This window comes from Gastrolobium bilobum, unplaced genomic scaffold (assembly GCF_033153095.1).
Source record: "Gastrolobium bilobum isolate Gb01-03AN ecotype WA unplaced genomic scaffold, APGP_CSIRO_Gbil_v1 utg12082, whole genome shotgun sequence".
NCBI lineage: Eukaryota > Viridiplantae > Streptophyta > Magnoliopsida > Fabales > Fabaceae > Gastrolobium > Gastrolobium bilobum.
The window spans coordinates 74703-98121 of record NW_026897435.1 but is presented as its reverse complement, the minus strand read 5'-3'; the positions used below and the strand labels follow the sequence as shown (position 1 = coordinate 98121).

The window sequence follows — 23419 nt, the reverse complement described above, 5'->3', positions numbered from 1 at the left end:
ATGTGACTCGTTGGCCGAGTCCACATTTGCTAGTTGCCGACTTAGAGATATTATGGAATCTACTTCGGCATCTGGTGAACCAAATGATCCCATTATGATCTCTGACTTGCCAACTTCGTCATTTTCTAGTGATTCATCTGATAGCATTTTTGATTCAGGTATTCCCATTCTCGTCTGATTCAGCTTTTTTCTTGTTTTAGGTATTTATGGCATCTTCCCCTCAAGAAGCTGTAGATGAGTCGGGTTCGGCTGAGTCGTGTTTTGAGTCTCCTCCTGTCTCTCTAGTATCCCGGTTTCCCTAGGTTACCTACGAGGTTTTGAACACCACATCTGAGATGAGTTGGATGATGTTGCCGGCCTTTCCGTTGGGCAATTGGATAATTACGATATAGTCCCTCCCCAAGAAGATGAGCCGGTTTGCTATGGGGGTGCAGAAGAAAACCCTTGTTTCTTTTTCTTTTATCGTGATGTCGTGACTCAACTTGGAATTCGGTTTCCTTTGACCGAGTTCCAAATCGATATTCTTCATCATCTCCATATATCATCCACCCAACTTCACCCCAATGGCTGGGGTTTTGTTAAGGCATTTGAGCGTTATTGTGCATATCTTGCTCTTCAGCCCTCCGTTCGCGTATTTTTTTTATTTTTTTTCAAGTTGTTTCTTGTCAAACTGGTCGTGAACCACCGGAGAGAAAGGGTTGGGTTACTATCCGGAGTGTTCCGGGTCGTAGACTTTTTCGGGTTTATACTAAGTTCTTTAGAAATTTTAAAGACCAGTTCTTTAAAGTTGTTGCACACCCCGGTAAAGAGGTATGGTTTCTCCATAACCATGGTATCGAGGGTGTGGAGGGAAAGTTTCCCTTATGTTAGTCATCTGACCATTTTCAATTTCCTCCTTCAAGCTACCGCTTCAACGAGTCGGAGTTAAGCTCTGCCGACATCAATAGTGCCATTGCCATTGGTACATACCTGCAGTCACACAAACATGCCAGTGTTGCATCCCTCATTTATAAGTCGCAAGAAGAGCTTGATGTCAAATTGAGTGTGTTTATTTCTACATTTATAATGCTTGTATATTGCATTTTATGACCCGATTGTCGCTTTGTTTTGTAGTTCCTGATATGGCAGGCAAACAATCAGGCGAGCAGCAAGGTGAAAAGGACAACCAGCCTAGCTGGCCCTCGGTTTTAAACTGGGGTACCAAGGGCGCTGTTACTGACCCGACAGGAAAGAAAAGAAAAACCCCTGATGAAAGATCGAAGAAAATTCCTTCCCTTACTGCCGAGAAGAACAAAGGAGTCCTTGGTGACAAATCCAAGGGGAATCCTGAGAAGCATGCTCCTGTTTCTTCCCAGGGCGTGTCGAAATCGGCTATGCCCCCGCCATCCTCCAGGATTTCCAAGCATGCATTATGGAAATCCGGGATAACTGGTGCTCTCCGAGATGCCGTTTGCCCCCTGAGATTTTCTTTAACACTTCCTATTTTACCTCAACGCAAGAGAGGGAATTGGGAGATATGGAGTTGGGTTGTGTGAAAATGTCCACCATGGTTAAGCCACTCCTGTCTTTGAAGGATAATTATCTTTGTACCCTAAATGACCTGAATACATGCCAGGGTGAAAAAGCCAAGGCCATTGTTGACTTATCGCAGGTGAAGGAAGAAAAGGACCAAGTTGTTGTGACGTTGGCGGAGACTAAAAAAAGTTTCACCGACCTTCAAAGAGAGCATAACAAACTTCAATCGTTACATGCCTTTAATCATAAGTCGCTGACTGATTTCAAGATTATGTTCGAAAAGGTGGAGGCGGAGTTGAAGGAAGCTAAGTCCACCGCCGAAAACTATCGAGTTAAACTCGAGAAATCAGTGGTGAGTTCTTTCAACAATGCTCTGAATCAACTGAAGGTTGTCAACCCAGAATTAGCATTTAATAACACCGGAATACATCCCAAGGCATATGTCAGCAAGGGCTTGATTGTAGGTCCCCCTCCAGAATCTCCACCTTGTGATTCTGTTACTCGGACAGAAAGCGGGGAAGAGACCATGGTAGATGGCGGTGAAGAAGTTAGCACTCCGCCTGCTCCTCCTACTGCATGAAGGGTCGGGATGCCGGTTTGATTTTGTAATGTTCTATTCGGGGCTTGCGAGCCCCTTTTTGATTTGTTTTGAATATTGCCGATTTTACTCCGGTTTTTTAATTTGCTCGTTGAATCCTTCTTTTTTTTCTCTTACATTTCGTCTTATGATTTGACGTCTTGCGATTCGTACTTCCCGAATTTACCGTAGATGCATTTATCTAGGTATCTGGTTTGAATAATTTGCCATATTACCCTAGAACAGTTCCAAGGGTTTAGTATGACCCTGTTTTTGGACAAGTCGGTTATGCCTTTACTGTCTTCGTAACTTATGCATTTGTCATGTATTTCAAACCTTGTCTGAGTTGCTCTATGGGAGTTATAACGGGGTTGGTTTGAGTTCTTGAACCCGGGTATGTCCGAGTTATGTGTTGTCTGCGAGTTTGACCTCCGTATTCAATGGTGGTTTTTGCAACTCAGACAATTTACCGAACCCGTGCATCTTACGAGTTCTATACTATTGAGTAATGTTTAAGTGTTTTCCACCATTCACTGGTGAATTCTGCAACTCAATTAAATTCACTAAACCCGAGCATCGTACGCGTTTTATATTATTGACCTGGCCGAGGTCAAAGCATTATATGGATTCCGCTTTATGTCACTTTCCATGACGCATGTTTGTTTTGACTTTACCATTTTGGTAAGCCTGTATGAAAATTGGATCTCGTCTTTATTGACTAAACCATTTGCTATAATTTGAATTTTGTAATTCAACTTTCATCTAAGATGAAGACAACATTGTCACCTGTCCCTTTTGGTTCTTAGACCGAAATAAAGAGCATTTTGACTTGAACAGAGTCACTATGACAAATTGTACTTGTATCTTGGATTTCGTATTGATTCATCGAAAATAGACAAGGACAAATCTTTTTTGAAAAGAAAAAATTCCTCATTTATTGATATCGAATTGTTAGCTACATGAATTTGCCAGCATATTCGGCTTTAGTAAAATCCCTAATAGAAGAAAAAACTTCATCTAGGAAACTTTAAACAAATTGAAATATTGAAATATCTGAAAGGAGGACTTCGGATTTAGCTCTGATATATCTTCAGCTTATCCCCATTCCAAGTCCGCTTTATTTCTTTGCCTTCCAGTGTTTCTAGGATGTAGGCTCCTTTTCCAAGTTTTTTTCTAACTCGGTATGGTCTTTCCCAGTTTGCAGCTAACTTTCCATCTCTGGCATTTTTATTTCCAATATCCGCTCTCCTGAGTACCAAATCATTTTTCTCGAAAATTCTTGGCCTCACTTTCTTGTTGTATCTGACTGCCATCTGTCGCTTGGCCATCATATCCCGGCAGTGAGCTGTAACCCGGGCTTCGTCAGCAAGGTCTAACTCGGCAGTGAGCAGTTTATTGTTATGTTGCTCGCCTTGTTCAAGACTATTAAGCCTTCTCCAAGAGGGTTCTCCAACTTCCACCGGTATCATGGCTTCACATCCATACGTTAGGCGAAAAGAGGTTTCCCCTATTGCAGTTTGGGTACTTGTTCTGTAACCCTACAGGACAAAGTATAGCTGTTGAACCCAACTTTCTTCAGCATCAAACATTCGTTTTTTGAGACCGTTCACAATCACTTTGTTGGCTGCTTCGGCTTGCCCATTCAACTGTGGGTGTTCCATAGATGCAAAGCGATGTTTGACTTGCAAGTCTTTCATCAGTTGTTGGAACCTTTTATCAGCAAATTGTGTTACATTATCTGTTACCACCTCGTCGGGTATCCCGAACCTAGAGACTATGTTCCGTTCAAAGAACCTTTGTACTCTAGCTGAGGTGATTGTGGTGACCTGCTTTGCTTCTATCCATTTTGTGAAGTAATCCACAGCCACAATTAACCACTTAAGTTGCCCCTCAGCAGCTTTGAAGGGTCCCAGTAAATCCATTCCCCATTTGAAGAAGGGCCATGGAGCCGAGATGCATTTCAGTTCTTCAGGTGGTGAAAGGATTAATTTGGCATGCTTCTGGCAGCTATCGCATTTCTTCACATGGTCTTTAGAGTCTGCCTCCATGGGCGGCCAATAATAACCAGCTCGGAAGGCCTTTAGGGCCAAAGCTTTGCCTCCCATGTGATGGCCGTTGATTCCTTCATGTATCTCGGCTAGAACATATTCAGCTTCATCTGAGTTTAAGCATTTCAGCATGGGTACATGCAACCCCTTTCTAAACAGTTGATCCTTCACAACTGTGTATTGTGTCGCATCTCGAACCAACTTCCTGGATTCAAGTCGATCTTCTGGCAATATTCCTTTCTCAAGGTATGCCACTATGGGTTGTCTCCAGTCATTTGCCGAGGTGATAACCATCACGCAACTCGGCATTGTTATGCTTTGTTGTACCACATTTCTGTGGTTGCCTGGGTTTTCGGTACTTGCCAATTTAGACAAGATATCAGCCCGACAATTTTCCCCTCGAGGAATATGAGTGACTTGTACTTGTCGAAGTCGGCCATTATTTCTTGAACCTTACTTAGGTACTTTATCAGTAGAGGACCTTTGGCCTGGTACTTTCCTTCTATCTGCGAAGTTACCAACTATGAGTCACTGAAGATTTTCACCCTCTTAGCTCTGTGTTCTTTAGCCTGCATCAATCCGCCTATCAGAGCTTCGTATTCTGCTTGATTATTCGAAGTCGGGAATCCCAAATTCAAGGAGTGCTCTATTGTAACTCCCTTCGGGCTTTCAAGTATGATTCCTGCTCCACTTCCTTTATCATTGGAGGATCTATCCACATAGACCTTCCATGCATCCCCATATTCCGAGTTCATTGGTGTTAGCTCCATTACGAAGTCGGCCAGAGCTTGTGACTTGATGGCCTTGCGAATTTCATATGTTATGTCGTACTCACTGAGCTCAATTGCCCAGTTGGTCATTCTTCCTGCCAGGTCCGGCTTGTGCAATACCTGTCGTATAGGCTGATTGGTCTTGACAATTATTTGATGTCCCTGAAAGTATGGCCGCAATCTTCTAGCCGTGATCAGTAAAGCAAAAACCATTTTTTCTAGCTTTTGATATTTGACCTCTGCACCTTGCAAAGCTCTACTGATAAAGTAAATTGGCTCTTGGCCCTTATCAGTTTTCTTAATCAGAACTGCACTTATTGCCTCTTCCCCCACAGCCAGATACAGGATCAGAATGTCTCCTGGTTCTGACTTTGAGAGCACTGGTGGGGTTGCGAGACATCTTTTGACTATGTCGAATGCGGCTTGACACTCCGGGTTCCAGCCTTCTATTGCTTCCTTCTTCAATAGTTTAAAGAAAGGGAGGGCATTCTCAGCAGACTTGGGTAAGAACCAGGTTAATGCAGCTAATCAACCGGTTAACTGCTGAAGCTCCTTCTTATTCTGTGGCACCTTCATATCCAGTACTTCCTTGCACTTGTCAGGGTTCACTTCAATCCCTCTATGGGTCAACATGAAACCCAAAAACTTTCCAGCTGGGACTCCGAACGCACACTTTACCGGGTTTAGACAGATTCGATATTTCCTGAGTTTTTGAAAAGTCTGTTCGAGATCCTGGACATGGCGTGTCATATCAAATGACTTGACAATCATATCATCAATGTATACTTCCACATTTTTGCCCAGCTGATCCTCAAACACCCTATTCATCATCCTTTGATAAGTTGCCCTGAGTTTTTAAGCCCAAACGACATCACATTATAGCAGTAGTTAAGGCGATTTTTTTCTTGATCTCCTGGGTACATTGGAATCTGGTTGTAACCAGAATATGCATCCATGAAAGAAAGCAATTAAAATCCAGCCGAGTTGTCTACCAGCTGGTCTATGTTGGACATAGGGTAGGAGTCTTTTGGGCAGACCTTGTTCAAGTCCGTATAATCAGTACAGACTCTCCACTTCCCGTTGGGTTTTTTTCACTATCACCACGTTTGCCAGCCATGTTGTATACTATTTCCCGAATGAACCCCGCATCCAGTAATTCCTTCACATGTTCTTCCAGGACTTGTTTCCTTTTCGGTCCCAGCTTCCTTTTCTTTTGGGAAACCGGTGTGGATCCGGGGTAAACTGCCAACTTGTGGCAGCAGAAGGCATGATCTATCCTTGGAATCTCTGATGATCTCCAAGCAAATACATCCGTATTGTTTTGGAGGAACCCGGCTAACTCTTGCTTGATCCGAGGATCTATAGTTTTACCAATTCGGGTAAACTGACTAGGTTCTTTCCCCAAGGCAAGATCTTCTAATTCTCCATCGGGCTCAGGTCTCGGGATTACTTCTTCTCTCATGTCTAGTTCAACACATTGACCGGCTTCCTTGAGTGTTGAGGAATTGTGTTCTTGCCGAGTTTATCCCCTGGGGGTGAACTCAAATATCCGCCTTCATTTTCTTTGACGGTGTCAAAATAGCATCCCCTGGACTCCTTTTGATCTCCACAAACAGTAATTATTTCATTCTTACTACTCACCATTTTTATCTTCTGGTGTTTTGTAGAAACCAGCATGTCCCACTGGTGTATGGTTGGCCTTCCCAGAATTATATTATATTCTGACGGAAAGTCAGCCACTATGAATCTTACTCATTCTGATTTGAACACTTCTTTTGTTCCCAAGGTCAACCTGAGGTCTATGTAGCCTTTAGGAGGTGTATGTTCTTCATTAAAAGTTATCAAAGTCGTTTTGCAGGGTTTGAGGTCCTCCTCATCAAGGTTCATCTTTTTGAAAACGTCCCAGAGTATGATGTCGGCACTACTCCCTGCATCCACAAAAATCTTCTTAACCCGGCAATTTACCAGGGTTCCAGCAATGACTAACCCGTCCACATGTCCCGGCAACACACTATGCATGTCCTCTTTTGTGAAGTACAAAAAGGGAGGGTCTGGTTTGCTCAGGTCTTCCTTGAACTTAGGATGGTCTCGGATGGAGAGTATCTCTTTCAAATACTTTCTTCTGGCACTTACCGTGTCTCCTCCTCCTCCCAGGGCTCCACTAATTACATTGCAATCAAATTCCACTTCCAGGAACTCATCATGGTTGGAATCATTTTTCTGATTCTGTTCCTCATTGTTTTTCTTTTCAGGAACCGGGTTTTTACTTCTATTTCTGTTTCCTGACTTCCTTTTGTTGTTTTTGGAACCCTGGGTTTTGATCACGTATTGGCGTAACCTTCCATCTCGAACAAATTTCTCCATAGCATCTCGGAGATCCCAGCATTGGTCAGTAGTATGACCCGGTCCATCATGAAATGCACAATATTTGGATTTGTCCAAACCTCCTCTGTTGAATATGGGCTGGGGTCTTTCTACTTTCTTCATCTCCGTCATTGCCACTTCCCTCCAGATTTGAGAACGTGTCGCATTCAGCGGTGTTTACTTCTCATATCTTCCAACTCGATCCCGGCCATCCGGGATGCAGGCCCTAGAGTCTTTTTTCTTATTATCAGCCCGTTCCTGTCCTTTCGGGGCCGGGCTTCTCCTTCTTGGGTTAATTCTTTTGCCCTCGTCAGATTGCGCATTGGCGATCTCCATTTGCTCGAGTTCGAGGTATTTTTTCGATCGAGTTCTGAATTCTTCCAACGTCTTCACCGGGTCCTTGTAGACCGACTTGGCTAGCCTGGATGTACCATCCAAACCAGCCACAATGAGATGTACGTGGACATTCTCTTGCAAACCCGACACCTGCAATGCAGCATCCTTGAACCGATTGAGGTATCTCTGGAGGGTTTCTCCGGTTTATTGATGTATCTTTCCAAGTGAGAACTCGGACTTCGGGTGTTTCTTACTTGTTGCAAAGTTTAAGAGGAACTTTTCCCCAAATTCCTCAAAAAACCCAATGGAGTTGGCAGGTAAGGTAGAGAATCATGCCTGCACAGCCCCAGTCAGGGTTAGAATATCCGAGATATAAAAGGCTCGTCTATTCTCGGATGTACATGTCCATGTCGAAAGCATCAATATGGACTTGTAGGTCTTGGCTTCCATCATATTTCGGTAGTCGTGCCGAATCAAAGTCTTCTGGGAAGGGTGCATTCAAAATCCCCAGTGAAGGGGCTGTTGTTATACTGCCCCCTGCTGTATTTTCTTCTGTAGGCACCGGATTTCACCCGCCCTCTAACTATCTGTTCATCATGGTGAGGACGAGTTTCGTCTTGATGTCTCTGCCCATTTGCCTCTGTTGAAGCATTTTGGATCATGGGCTGCAGAGGAGCGTTTTGTCCCTCCAGAACCTGGTTTTCCCGGTTCGGATTTGTCTTGTTCGCCAAATTAGGCCTTTCAAGGTTTTCCACCTCTATAACCCGATTCTGATGAGTCGAGTTGTGATTTCCTTCCCGGCCATTGGCATCCTGGCCTTCGTTTCTTCCAGCTAACCCTATTAACCGCTGTTCCAGGTCTCGCATTCCCTTGGTACTTTCCTCTCGTATTGTTTGGAAATCTTGTTGCCGCTGGACGTTATTGCGATTTCCAACTCTTCCATTCGCTGCATAATCGAAGCGAATGCATTCTGAGCCAGCCGAGTATCTGGATCGGCTGATTGGGCAATACGCGCAGCAAGATCCCCGGGGTGCTGGGGAGGGTTGTTCCTCACTGGAGCAATGATTGGATCAGGACCCCTATCACGACGCGCTGGAGTGGAAGTGGTGTCGGAGACATCTTCGCTGACATGGACGTGATCATAATCCACGTCGTTTCCTAGCCGGTTCCGAGACTGATTTACCTCTTCCAAGACTGGATCCAGAGGTTGATTCTGGTTTTGGAGTGGCTGCTGGCTACTGCTCCTTGTTTGGATTGCCATTCTTTGTCAGATTGGTGGGAACTTCAAATTCAGAGAAGAATTCCCCATAGACGCAGCCAATGTTCTGTCCTTGGGACAGAGATGTCCAACCCAATAGGCTGGTATGTTTATCTTGGATCTAGTGCCCTCTCCAAGGTATCTATGAAGGAGATGCCCTTGAGTCAAGCAGATCACTGTGCACAGAATACTATAACAGCGTTAGCCAATGAGGTGTGTGTGTGCGCAGAGTGACAGCATAACAGTAAGAGAGAGAGCGTACCGTTCCTTTAGGGTTTATCTTGTATTTATGGAGGTTACCTGTGGGTAGCGTGGATAGGCCTTTGGTGCCTCTGATAAGGGCCCAGGCTTGCTTGCTATGCTGTCGTATCAGGATTAGTATCCTTGATGGATATTTTTCGTGATTATAATTGATTCAGATCTTGGATTGCCCTCTTATTGGGTCTATCACTTAATGAGCCCCTTATATGGATCCATAACAGGCTCCTTCAAGCTTGGAAGGCTGGCTTCAAGAAGGTTTGGTTAGAAGGTGACTCTCTCGTGGCTGTCAACACTATCAACAATGGTTGTCATGAGTCTCACCCCCTAGCTCCCGTCATCAACAGAATAAGGCTTGTGATCCACAAGGATTGGGAAGTAGTGGTAACCCACACCTTTCGTGAAGGCAATATGGCAGTTGACTGGATGGCTTCTTATGCATATCAGTTTGCAGATTGGAATACTCATGTATTCAGGGACCCCCATGTGACTGTAGGATCTTGGTTGGTAGAGATGCAATGGGCATATGTAGCCCAAGACTTTGTAGACTGTAGCTGTTTTCTCGTTTTGTTTGTTTTCCTTTATTCTCCAATAAATAAATAAATAAATAAACCACCGAAAGTGGATCTATAAAAGAAAGACAAGGTAAATAATACTGATAAAATTTAGCAGCTATTTAACCTCCAACTAAAATATTTTGCAGTTCCATTCACAGCGATTTTGGACAACCGTAGGAATAATTGCTGCCACACTTATTTTTTATTTAAAAAACATATAGCTTCGGTTAATATTTTTAAAAAATAAAAAATTCTGATAAATCATCAGAAAAATTGGAGAGTCATAGAGATAAAAAAAATTAAGCAACCCAGAAAAAATAATAAACATCTGGTAAAATTTGTCGCACTAATTACTATAAATATAAATAAAAATTATAAGAAAGTAAACGAAAAAAAAACAAGCAAACAGTAAGTAGTTTAGCTAGATATAGTAGAAATTTATCTACTATTGAGGCTGTAAAAAGACCTGAAATAGGTCACAAATGGAAATTAATCACTTGATTTACAGAGTAAATTTAAAACAAACAAATACCTAACTTCAGCTTAAAAAGTTTTTGCGTTACTAGGATGAAAGTTCTAAACCCATTGAAGGGAGGGGGAAAAACCAACGTGAAGAAAAATGAAGGGTACAGTGGCAAGGCCTCCACAGATATCAAATTGGCTCTACCATAATGAATGCTTTGACAAAATTCCAGAGGGGCCAATTGCATTTCATTTGGAACCTAAAACCACAGCTAACTAAAATAGATAGGTAGATGAATAGACACATACATTTTGATGAAGAAGAAAAAGGAATATAACTGATGTTGGAAAATTTTATTTACTTGGAAATATTAATTAATTTACTTGGAAATATTAATTAATTGATTTTGTGTTTTAAAATTAATTGGAGTAATGGTTCATGTAAAGAACCTTGGGATACACCACCCCAAAAGCTAACTCAAAGGTGAGAGTGCCCAAGACCTTATAAACTCCACATTAGTTGCACATACAACCAATGTTGGACTATATATCTCAACAGTTCTCTCTCTCTCTCTCTATATATATATATATATATATATATATTGGTAAAACTGGAAAAAGTCTCTTTTCAGATTAAATATGTCACCATATCACTAATCCTGTTATTCTAAAGTCTCTTTTCAGAGAATTATCACACACACCCCACCCTTTTTGGCTATGCCGTCAGTATTATTGTGCACAGTGATTTGTCTACCTTTAAAGGTATCTCCTTCATTATGGCCGTAAATGGGCTAGATCGACCTACAGGGGCCTATGACCTAGCCTATACTAGACCAGACTTGGCCTATTATAAATAGTAAAATAGAATAAGCCTAGGCTTTTAAAAAAACTTTTTTAGAAAACAGACCATAAGCTTTTTTGTACATGCGGGGCCTATAAGTCTACAGGTCGGCTTATATTATATTATTTATTTTAAATAAAATAATTAAAATTATTATTTTAATTTTTTTTTTTGCATTACAAAATTATTATTTTAATAATTTTGAATAATAAAATAATATTGTTTTAGTTATTTTTTAATTGTTGAATGTTTAATAGACTTAAACAGGCTAAAAGGCTAATAGATTTAGGCCAATGCTTTTATTTTTTAAATATAGAACTTATACCTTGGGGCCTACATAAGTTAAAAGGCCAAGCCAGATCTAATATTGTTTACGCAGACTTGATCTATTTAAATTAAAGCCTAACCTAACCTATTTACATCCCTATCCTTTATAGCATTAGCAATCTCTAATTGGACATATATATCACTACGACGGAACACCCTTGTTTGAGCTTCTCGCCATTGCCAATTCACTATTAGCACTTTTTTTTCTATAATAACCAAACAACACAAACATCATACCCTGAGAAACAATATTCACCTGTGATAAACGTACATGCTTTAATAATTAAATGAAGGGCTAAATGGTTATTGGCAACATGACTTTAGGAAAGAGATTTTTTAATTAACTAATATACGTAAGTAGTTATATCTTTTGGATATTGTAGATATAAGATATATTTTGATGATAACAAAATAGCAACAACAAAAAGAGAAGAGCTTTGATCAAGAGCAAAAAACATCAACCGTATGTGGATATTGAAAATGTATGATGTAGCCACACAAGAAAAGTGATGTCATATCAAAGTGGCAAGATTATTGGATCAAGAGCAACAAGGAATAATTAGAAGAGCAACATCAAAATCAAAGATAACTAACCATGGACAACATATAAGAGAAGCTTAATATTATAACCATGGTGAAAAATTATCAAAACCAACAAAGTGTCAGGCATTGTCATATCCAACAAGTCAAAGCATCAAGTTCAAGAAAAGATCCAAGACACAAGACATACAGCTAAGTCTAAAATCATATTTGGAATATATCTTTAGGACTTAGAATATATGTGAGAGTATATGGTAGATTGCATTGCATGAGCTCAAAGTTTTTCTCAAAGTAAACATGTTTTTCAAATTGCATAATCATAATCTTTATATACTTGAAAGAAATTTGAAAAATCCATTGAAAATATCCTTGACATATTTTATAACTTCAAAACATATTTATCAAGTTAAGATCTTTCGCAAAAAGTGGTTGGAAGCAAGCTAGAACACATCTGAACTTAAATTTTGTTGCTTAATTTTGCTGCTGCCTTCCATACAATTTTTCGTATCTAAGATGATGGATTTGGATCTTGCGTTCTCATAAAAGTTGTAGATCTTTCTTTTTTCTTTTCAACGAGACCAAGATCACATCAATCCGACAAGTATAACTCAAGTTATGCCCAAAATACGAAACAATGTTCTTGCTGTCAATAAAGTATTCGAAGACCTGATGCAGTATTCGAATACCTAATCAAGTATTCGAATACCACACGGAAAGTATTCGAATACTTACTGAGCAGAAGGCCTATAACGGCTATAAATGAAGTATTCGAATACCACACGAAAAGTATTCGAATACTTATTGGGCAGAATGCATAAAACGACTAAAAACGACTAGTTTTCAATGGAAATACTATAAATACATTCCTTATGACCCTAAAACATATTGATCACTATTCCTACACATCTTAAGGATGAATTGAGAGCTTCTACACTATTATTTGCATATTCTTTCATATTTTTCAAAGATCAAATATATTTGAGCTCATATCTTGAAAATCCATATACCCATAGTGCTTCAAGTTGTATATCCACACTTTGAGAGTGTATATTCATTTCCTAATATTTCCCTTCTTGTATTCTTGAGTTGAAAGGGTTGTGAGACCCATTATTTGAGAGGTAGCCAAATTCCCAAGTGAATTTGGAGTGAATTGTAAGGTTACCAAGTACCTGTAAACTTTGAGATTGAAAGGTATCCAAGAATCCGAAATCTTGGAAGATTGTAAAGGTTTGTCAAGCACCCGTGAAGCTTGACCATTAGTGAAAGATTTGATCGAGCGGCTTCTGTATGGACGTAGATCACAAGTGGTGGTGACCGAATTAGGATATATTGTGTTAGCAATTCTCTAAACTCTAAACTCTTTATTTCTAACACTTTAATTGCTTCTTTGATATCTTGTATGTGCTAATATAAGTTCTATAATTGTGATATATTATATATTATGGATTGCCTGAATGTATTGATTTCCACATATCAAAGTTTGCTTGAAATGATTATTTAGAAACTAGAAGGGGGCTTTTACGAAAATTTTGTAATACTCAATTCATCCACCTCTTGAGTATGGAAGCCACATTCCTAACCAATATAAGTAGTTATGTCTTTTGGATTACAAATATATATGAAGAAAAGAAACTAAAACATATGAAATTATGTTATCAAAAAAAAAAAAAAAAAAAACATATGAAATTACATTTAATGGGCGAAGAGTTGGGATTTTTTTAATATAGTCCCGGACCACGATAAATTTGATGGTCCTTTATCAAAAAGAAAATATATTTTTTTATTTATACCTATGTTTTTCTTCTAAATTCTCTCCCAATCTTTTTTTCCTCCTATTTTTGAAAAGGGAGTACAAGCTCCCGGTTCACCGAAAACAAGCTCGAAGAGTTGATAAAGGTTTCTGACTTTTTTTTTTTTTGATACAAGGTTTCTGACGATTGATTGCAAGTTGACAAACGAAAGCATCAATTTTAATTATGCAATGCATGTTTACATAATCATATAAATGTGAAAACTGTGAACGTTGAACATTAATTTTATAAATAGCGCACAAAAAGCACTCCGATCAACTATATAAGACTTGTAATAAATTCATAGAGAATTCACAAGTAGTTTACTTGTGAAACCCCCCCTCCCCTTTATAGGTCGGGTTCAAGGAGTAACTCCATGAGACATGAGGCTCCCAACGCGACATAAGGGCCAATGCATTGGTTAGCTTGAATTGGTGCTTGGAATTTTTTATGAGATGCAATACACATGAGAACCCAAGAATTGGCATAATCGGTTAGCATTTACAACTTAATATTGTTCAACTTAATTAACCTTATTATTAGAGTTTCTTTATGGCCACCTCCCAGCATCACCATTCCATATTCGACTCATGAGTCTGCCATAGGCCATTATTAACAGGAACTTTGAAGCAAGATAACAAATGCTTGGGCCGTCAATCACATGAAATGAAACAACAAATAGTTCAATATTTACTTGAAAGGGAGTTCCAGGTTGCAACTATCCAAACAATATTCTTTGGTGCCAAGATCCAATGACCAATTAGTTCTAAGATACTAAGGGCCATATGAAGTTATAAGGAGGGTGAGAATTTGCATTTCTTTTGTCCATCCTTCTATTCATGCATCATTGTTGCTCAAGTGATGTCCTGACCCAGTTATACCTCTTAAGGCACTCTCTCTAAAAAATTATCCACAAATACCTATGAAGCTATATCATTAGTGGATTTTGGAAAGCAAGGTTATCAATAACCAGAACAAACATACAAAAGTTCTGGTTGATTGGAGGATCTTCCTGATGAAAATGCTTGGTGGATTGCACGATATAAGTTTCAAGGGAAGTTTCATCAGTCTAGATAATGGGGTTAACAGTTTTACAAAGGGTTACTGTTATAGCTTCATAAAACTATTTAACTTTTAACAGCACACAAAAAAAAAGTCTAATAAGCAATTTCATTTTTATTTTTATTCTTGTTATTTGTTGGTATCGCTAGTGTTACTATCTGGCAGGACCAGCTTGGCATGTTAAGAATATGTTTTGTTTGGTCTTAAGTGGAAAAAATCTAGTACTCTACTTATCTGACTGTTGTGACGATAATAGAAATTAAATCTTGAATCTCTTAAAGTCATGTTTTTCATTCCTTTATGAACTATTTTTAAAAGTTGATTACCCACACAACGAGCATAACTCAATTGACAATACAAGCTGGATAAATTGTAATACACGTGAAAAGGGACAAATAGTTTTAATTGTAATTAGATCCCGACTTGAGATTAATCTCATAAAAGGGCTTAAAGAGTTAAAATTTGTAAAAATACCTGAAAGACCGACTTCCCTTAAAGAGATAATTACGGTTGGTATACCAAAAAAAAAAAGTTAATTACCCTCTATTATGTCATTCCATTGAAAATTAAAAGCATACATGGGTAAATCATGGGGAAAAAAAATTAAAATTACAAATACCAAAATGTGACCTAATATTTTAAGAAATTTAAAATTACAAATCTTTATTTCTGTACTTACAAATAAATCATGGGGGGGAAAAAGAGAGGAGTTAAGCTAGGCTGAATATGGAGCTGCAGCTTTCTCCCACATTCACTGGCTTACAAGGTCACGTTGTGATTTCAAGTAGAAAAAAAATGTTACACTTTTTAAACTTCTATATACTACTATTGTTGTTTTAACAGGACAGACAATAAACAAGTGAGGTTTCAAATATCTTATAATTAAAAGAAACCAATAATTGTTTACCTAACATAAAAAAAAAAAAAAACCAATGACTAAATGGGACTATAAATTTTTCTTCATCTGCTTCCTATTTTGTATTTTCTTCCATACAAAAGTGTAAGATCTGAGGTTAGGCTCTCCCTTTCCTTTTGTCATCCAATGCCTGTGTCCCCCATAGCAAGGTCCAAACAGAAGAAATTCTTTATTAGAGAAACTGATAGCAAACCATCTTACATTGATTAAAAAGTACTTTAGTAGAGAACATGTCAAGAACAAACATGATAAAAATAATAAGAAAAACTAAATGTGCAGTCACCGACAAGGGTAAACAGAAATCCAAAAACAAAACCAAAAAAGAAGAAAAGGAAAAAAAGAAAGACATTTGGACTTGTAACAGATTGATGTTGTTTAAATTAAAAAAAAAACAAAATACAAAAAAAGTAGTATCTAAGTAATTCTATTACAATAAATTGGTAATTGCAGGCCATGGAGTCGATGCTCCAATTTAGTCAACGGCAAGAACATATCACCATGCATGCCGAAATACATGTTCTTTACGTTAAAACTGACTAAACAAATAGTCATTATGTGGAAAAAATGACATATTTAAATGATCACATGAAGGTTACAAAGGGTATACACAAAACTGTGCAAATAATTATATTTTGCTCCTATCATGGGAACCTGTAGAATATTCTAGAATTTTCTACTTGTTTCTAGCTACTTGTTCCTTTGAGTAGTGTGATGCCTCTTCGGTTACTGTGTATTTTATTTATTACTTCAACTCCTTAACTACCTTGTAATCTGTATATAAAGATCCCTTTGGGTGTCAATCAATATATGAAAAAATACATTTCAGTCTTATATTTCATCATGGTATCAGAGCAGGTTATCCTGTGGTCATCTTGTAAACCTTCACGTTTCCTTCCGTTTTCCATTTTTCACTGTTTATTAAAATAACTCAGAAACCATATCTAGACCCCTCCAATCACGAAACCAAGGCCACCATTGGACTCAGAAGCCATTTCCGAGTCGACCCACGTCAGCCCCGTCGCCGGAAAGTCAGCCACGCGCCGCCACTGCAGAACTGCCTCTCCGGCGCGTGTGAGCCACGCGCCGTCCTGCCGGCCTCCGTTTGTCACGCGGCTTTCACAGAACGGCTCACCTGGCCTTCCTCTTCCTGTTCTGGGGGTTTAAATCACGATTGGAGCACTCTTCTTATTGGGTCCAGTTTCCTCTTCGTGATTTTTCAGTTCTGAACGATTGGAGTTCCTTTTTTGTTTTTTTTTTTTATTTTTTTTATTTTGAACAATGGAAGTTGAAAATATTGAGGCTGAGAATAAGCATCCTGAAAAATCATCCGGTAATGTTTCCGGTGTCTTTCCTCTTCCCTGTTCTTCGTCTTCCGGAGACAACCCAGCTATACAGATTACTAACCACCGTTTAAACGGTAAGAATTATGAGCAATTTCAGAAGGTGATGTCTCAATCTGCTGAGGCAACTAGTCATGTTGCTCAACAAGGTATGGCATTCCATGTTGATCATAGTAGTCGTTGGATTCTTGATTCGGGAGCTTCTGATCATATGACAGGTAATGCATCCCTGTTTTGTTCTTATACCCCTTATTATCACCAGTCACGAATAAGGACGGCTGATGGTAGTTTCTCTAATATTGCGGGAAAGGGATCCATTAAGCTCTCTGAACATATTACTCTGAATTCTGTCCTTCATGTCCCTTCTCTTACTTGTAACCTTATCTCTATTAGTAAACTTTCCTCTGAATTGCATTGTGTTGCTAAATTCTCTGCCAAAACCTGTGTTTTTCAAGAACAGGATTCAGGGCTGATGATTGGCAGTGCTAGAGAGGAAGAAGGGCTTTACTATTTTGAAGAAGATTCTCATGAAAAGAGATTTTTTGCAAATCACTCTTTATGTTTATCAGACGATTGTAATGATGTTTTGTTGTGGCATCGTCGTTTAGGACACCCAAATTTCTTTTATCTTCAAAAGACTGCATCCCTCCTTCTTGAAAAGACTGCATTACCTGTGGGGGGAGGCTGTCTTGACTGCCTCATATCTCATCAATCGGATGCCCTCTCGCGTCCTGAATTTTCATTCTCCCATATCTTGCCTTACCCACTCTTTTCCCTCCTTTCGGGCTCTCTCTTCCCTTCCTCCAAAGTTGTTTGGCTGCGTGGTTTTTGTTCATATTCCACCACATCAAAGGTCCAAACTTGATCATAAGTCTGTTAAATGTGTCTTCATAGGATATCCTCCTAATCAAAAAGGTTACAAGTGCTACTCACCTTCTCTTCGAAAGGTCTTTGTTTCTATGGATGTTACTTTTTGTGAAACACAATCATTTTTTCCCTCGACTTCTCTTCAGGGGGAGTCTATTGGTATAAATGAAGACAAGTCTTGGAATCCAAATAATTCTACTGTCTTACCTTTACCCTTGGAAACATCTGTTGTTTCTTTACCTTTGGAGTCAGGGGGAGTTAATGTACAGGAGACAAGGACAACAATTGTACCAGAGACTGGAGATCCTCCCGGTAAATTGGGAAAATTCTACAGCAGGCGAAAATCTCCTCAAGATCCTCTAGACTGCCAGGATTCTGACCTGAGTCCTAGTTCCAGCAATCCACTTGAGAACACTGGTAAAGCTGACCTAGATGTGCCCATTACCCTTCGAAAAGGTACTAGATCTTGCACTGCTCATCCTATTTCTCATCACATTTCATATGAAAAGTTATCTCCAGGTTTTCGTGCTTTCAACACTATATTAGACGGTACAAAAATACCAAAAAATATCCAAGAGGCACTTAATGACCCTAAATGGAGGGATGCAGTCTTTGAAGAAATGGATGCTCTTAAAAAAAATGGAACTTGGGAGTCCGTGGCACTTCCCAGAGGAAAGAAAACTGTAGGTTGCAAATGGGTGTTCACAATAAAATTTAATGCAGATAACAGCATCAACAAATATAAGGCCAGATTGGTTGCCAAAGGATTTACTCAGACTTATGGGATAGACTATCAGGAAACGTTCGCTCCCGTTGCCAAACTTAACTCTATCCGAGTCTTACTATCACTTGCTGCCAACCTTGATTGGCCCTTGCATCAATTGGACGTAAAGAACGCTTTCTTAAATGGGGACTTACATGAGGAAGTTTACATGGATCCACCACCTGGTTTTGAACAGGGAGATGGTTCTGTATGCATGTTGAAGAAATCTCTTTATGGACTTAAACAATCCCCTAGAGAGTGGTTTGAAAAGTTTACTCGTGTTGTTAAAGAAAGAGGATTTATCCAAGCTCAGACTGATCACACTTTATTTTTTAAACACTCCGATAGTGGCAAAATTGCTATCCTCATTGTTTATGTTGACGACATAATTGTCACAGGTGATGACTGGGAAGAAATAAAATCTTTAAAAGGGGGGTTTAGCTAGTCAGTTTGAACTAAAGGATCTTGGATCTCTCAAATATTTCCTTGGAATGGAAGTTGCTCGTAGCAAGGCGGGAATTTCCTTATCTCAGAAGAAATATATTCTAGACCTGCTACAAGAAACAGGTATGCTTGGGTGCAAGCCTGCAGAAACTCCAGTTGAACCCAATATTAAATTGGGAATTGAAGATGGAAAAGATGTTGACAGGGAGCAATACCAAAGGTTGGTAGGGAAGCTGATCTACTTATCTCACACTCGGCCTGATATTGCATTTGCAGTTAGCATGGTTAGCCAATTCATGCATTCTCCTAAGGAAAAACACCTTAGTGCTGTTTATAGAATCCTCAAGTACCTCAAAAACACCCCTGGTCAAGGAATGCTCTTTAAAAGGGGACACAAGAGGATGATAGAAATCTATACAGATGCTGATTGGGTTGGCTCTGCTATGGACCGAAGATCCACTTCAGGATATTGTACCTATGTCTGGGGAAATCTTGTGACCTAGAGAAGTAAGAAACAAACTGTTGTTGCCAGAAGCAGTGCAGAAGCAGAATTTCGGGCGCTAGCCCATGGCATTTGTGAAGGAATCTGGTTAAGAAGGCTCCTTGGAGAATTAAAGATATCTTATTCTCTACCTGTGAGACTCTATTGTGATAATAAGGCTGCAGTCAGTATTGCTCAAAATCCTGTACATCATGACAGAACCAAACATGTGGAGGTTGATCGTCATTTTATCAAAGAAAAATTGGAGGAGGGTAGTGTATGTTTGTCATATATACCTACCAAGGAACAAACAGCCGACATTCTCACCAAAGGATTACACAAACCCATCTTTGAGGATTTAATTAGCAAGTTGGGGATGATCAATATATATCTCCCAACTTGAGGGGGAGTGTAGAATATTCTAGAGTTTTCTACTTGTTTCTAGCTACTTGTTCCTTTGAGTAGTGTGATGCCTCTTCGGTTACTGTGTATTTTATTTATTACTTCAACTCCTTAACTACCTTGTAATCTGTATATAAAGATCCCTTTGGGTGTCAATCAATATATGAAAAAATACATTTCAGTCTTATATTTCATCAGAACCTAATACTACTATTTTTTGTGTGATCTCATAGCATTTTGTAGGCAAGGTATTCTGTGAAAGAACAGTATACAAAGCATAGTCTCCAAACTCTGAATAATATAATCATAATAATAATAAAAAAAACCAAGCCTTATACTACTAGATAGAGTTAGTTACACATGGATCAATTGACCCAATTGGAGAAACAATTAGACCAACATAGGTTCCAGTGAGAAAAGTGGATTAAAAGGAAGATATCCTGATTAAGAGAGGTAGATGAAAACCTAAGTTTTATAAAATAAACAACTAGAAAGGACCATGCTCTAACTTATATTACTAAAAACCAAGCATTATACTACTAGATAGAGTTAGTTACACATGGATCAATTGACCCCATTGGAGAAACAATTAGACCAACATAGGTTCCTGTGAGAAAAGTGGATTAAGAGGAAGATATCCTGATTAAGAGAGGTAGATGAAAACCTAAGTTTTATAAAAGAAACAACTAGAAAGGACCATGCTTTAACTTATATTACTAAAAACTAAGCCTTATACTACTAGATAGAGTTAGTTACACATGGATCATTTGACCCCATTGGAGAAACAATTAGACCAACATAGGTTCCTGTGAGAAAAGTGGATTAAGAGGAAGATATCCTGATTAAGAGAGGTAGATGAAAACCTAAGTTTTATAAAAGAAACAACTAGAAAGGACCATGCTCTAACTTATATTACTAAAAACTAAGCCTTATACTACTAGATAGAGTTAGTTACACATGGATCATTTGACCCCATTGGAGAAACAATTAGACCAACATAGGTTCCTGTGAGAAAAGTGGATTAAGAGGAAGATATCCTGATTAAGAGAGGTAGATGAAAACCTAAGTTTTATAAAAGAAACAACTAGAAAGGACCATGCTCTAACTTATATTACTAAAAATTTGATTTTTTATAGAGTTAGAGAGACCAATTGAGTAATAAGGCTTTGTTGTTGGTTGTTGTTTGTTGAAGATGAATTTGCAGGTAAGCTAAAAAATTCAATTTTTCTTGTAGCGCCAATATTTTGCATGAGATAATACTCTTGTATGAAATGGCTAGTTTCTTCAAAAGAACAATAATTTGAATTCACTATTAGGATTCCCACTTTCTTACATTATTACAACCACCGTCTACAATATTAGGATTACATTTATTTGTCATTACCACTAATGTACAACCAATTGATAGTAATAGATAGAATACCTTACTCTGGAAGATTCGCATGGTTAACACAAGTGTGTCTCGCATTCTACAAAGAAAAGGGTAATGTGCACTATTAATCATCTTTGTAGAAGAGAGTATCATTCAGAATTACAATACTTTTATAGGAAATTTAAATCAAATTTTATAAGCAAGAAATTCAATGTTTCAATCACTTAGCAGAACACATATCAAAGGATGAAAGCAAATTAACTTTGGAACAAATTATATACTGAGTAAAAGAACCATCAGCTTCATGAGGAGCTAGAAAGAAGGAAAGAGAACTATGAATATATTTCACATTACATAATAACGGAGATATAATTCAGGGACGTATTTTCTTTCTTCTTTTTCTTTTTTTTTTCAATATATTATAGTAATGACTAACATTTTTCCTAATATGACTCAAACTGGATGCTAAATGCTAGTCAGGCATCAAAATGGGTATTTTTGGAGTGTGACCAACAATATTTTACCAGCATCATATGCCAATACTAAAAACCATTTTTTGGAAATGAATTAAAAGAATACAACAATTAATTAGTATGCATTCAACATGAAAGTGAAACGCAGCCAACGTTATTACCGGACACTATATGTGCTTAGAGGATGAGATGATCCATTTGAGCATGTTAACACAAATTGTGCTGAGAGACCACATGGAACTTTAATCTGTGGAAAATCCATAAAAGTAAGTCTGATGTAACTCTTAATAAAGAAGAAATAAAAACTAGCTGAAGAATTTACAACTCAGAAAAATGTGATGTTATCTGAATGATATAATGCACCAATCTCTGAATATATGTACATGTAAACTATTTCACAAACAATAATTTAATAGATATTTAAGCAAACATTTCATGAATGTTTTGCACCCAAGATATTACCTATAGCTTCGATCAATACAATAACCTTATAAACAGCAAATTTTTTTTTTTCAAAAAAACAGAATCCTTCTGTCCAATTACAAGAGAGAATGAGAACCTCTAGTCCTCCACGCAAAGGTGAGAAGGTTAGCATGCCCCTCTAGATATTGAAGAATTTGAGGGAAGAGGAAATAGTTAGTCAAGAGCTAGGAAGCACGGACACTCCAAAAGACAGGGAGTGTCGTGTCCGACACACGATTAACATTCCCGACACATTGACCATTTCGACACGCGAATTTGACTGTGTCCGACACGGTCAAATGGTATTTTCGTAAAATATTATATTTTTTTAAAAAAAATCAAAATATCATAGTAGTTAATTGCGCCGCAATAGCGCCGCGAGCCGCGCCGTATGGGCGTTGCGGTGCCTCACCGCAAGAAATCGCTCCGCGCCGCGTCAAAACGCAACAGCGGCCACTGCAATCGCAAATTGCGGCCATATTGCTATCATAAGGCAAAATGTCAATTTTGTCCTAAATTTAAATGTGTAACAAAAATTTTTTAAGGATTTTTTAGTCTATCTGTGTCTCTCTTTGTCACTTCTGCTATCTCTGCTTTTAAAAAATGTTTTTTTTTTTCATTATTTCTATCATATATCTATTCCGCTATTTCCGCAACCGCAACCCGCTATAACGCTATAGCGTTTTTTGGGGTTGGCCGCGACATGCCGCAATCCGCATTTGATAACTTTGCAAAATATATTAATAAAGCTTCCACATGATCATATCAATTTTTTTTCTTTTTTTCCCCTTAAGTAGATAATAGATCATCTCAACACCATCGTTGTCATTCCTATTACGCTCGTTATGTTTCCTTCTCTCTGATTTCTTTCTCTAATCTGATTTGATCTCCCTCTCTCTCTGATATGATCTCTCTCTCTCTCTCATCCCAGTTCCTGTTTTTTATTAAAGCTTCCATCTTTATAACGTTTGATTGTGTTCTTGATGTTCTTTTATTTTACAGTGTATTTAGTAAATAATTTTAGATTTGGATCCTTTTCTTTTAGTTTATGTTTTTGCCTTTTGTGAAGAACGTTGCTACGATTCTTGGTATTGGATGTGGGTGAATTTTTTGCTATTGTTGTCATTGGTTACATCAGATTTTTTTTTTCTCCCTTTATGTAACATCTTGGATTCCGACTTAGAACCAATTTTT

The 23419-nt window shown here is 38.5% G+C and overlaps 2 protein-coding genes across 4 annotated transcripts in view; both read right to left on the bottom strand.

Annotated features, from left to right (window-relative positions):
- Positions 1 to 6662: 6662 nt before the first annotated feature.
- On the bottom strand, positions 6663 to 7406 carry LOC133306872 (uncharacterized). The gene has a single exon (XM_061507247.1). It carries the CDS (start codon positions 7404 to 7406, stop codon positions 6663 to 6665), a length of 744 nt encoding a protein of 247 aa, XP_061363231.1.
- Positions 7407 to 15338: 7932 nt separating this feature from the next.
- Positions 15339 to 23419, bottom strand: part of LOC133306885 (uncharacterized) — a 34933-nt gene continuing 26852 nt past the window's right edge. For 2 of the 3 annotated variants that reach the window (XM_061507262.1, XM_061507264.1), the window contains exons 18-20: positions 21925 to 22010; positions 21342 to 21387; positions 15339 to 15751 (exon numbers count right to left, since the gene is read on the bottom strand). In XM_061507262.1, coding sequence (XP_061363246.1) covers positions 15719 to 15751; positions 21342 to 21387; positions 21925 to 22010 — 165 coding nt within the window. In that variant the 3' untranslated portion in view covers positions 15339 to 15718. The remainder of the gene's footprint in view (positions 15752 to 21341; positions 21388 to 21924; positions 22011 to 23419) is intronic. The other variant, XM_061507263.1, reaches the window with a different exon arrangement.

What these genes read in the sequence shown, in the direction of transcription:
- LOC133306872 (XM_061507247.1), bottom strand. Translation starts at nt 7,406, where the DNA reads ATGACGGAGATGAAGAAAGTAGAAAGACCCCAGCCCATATTCAACAGA.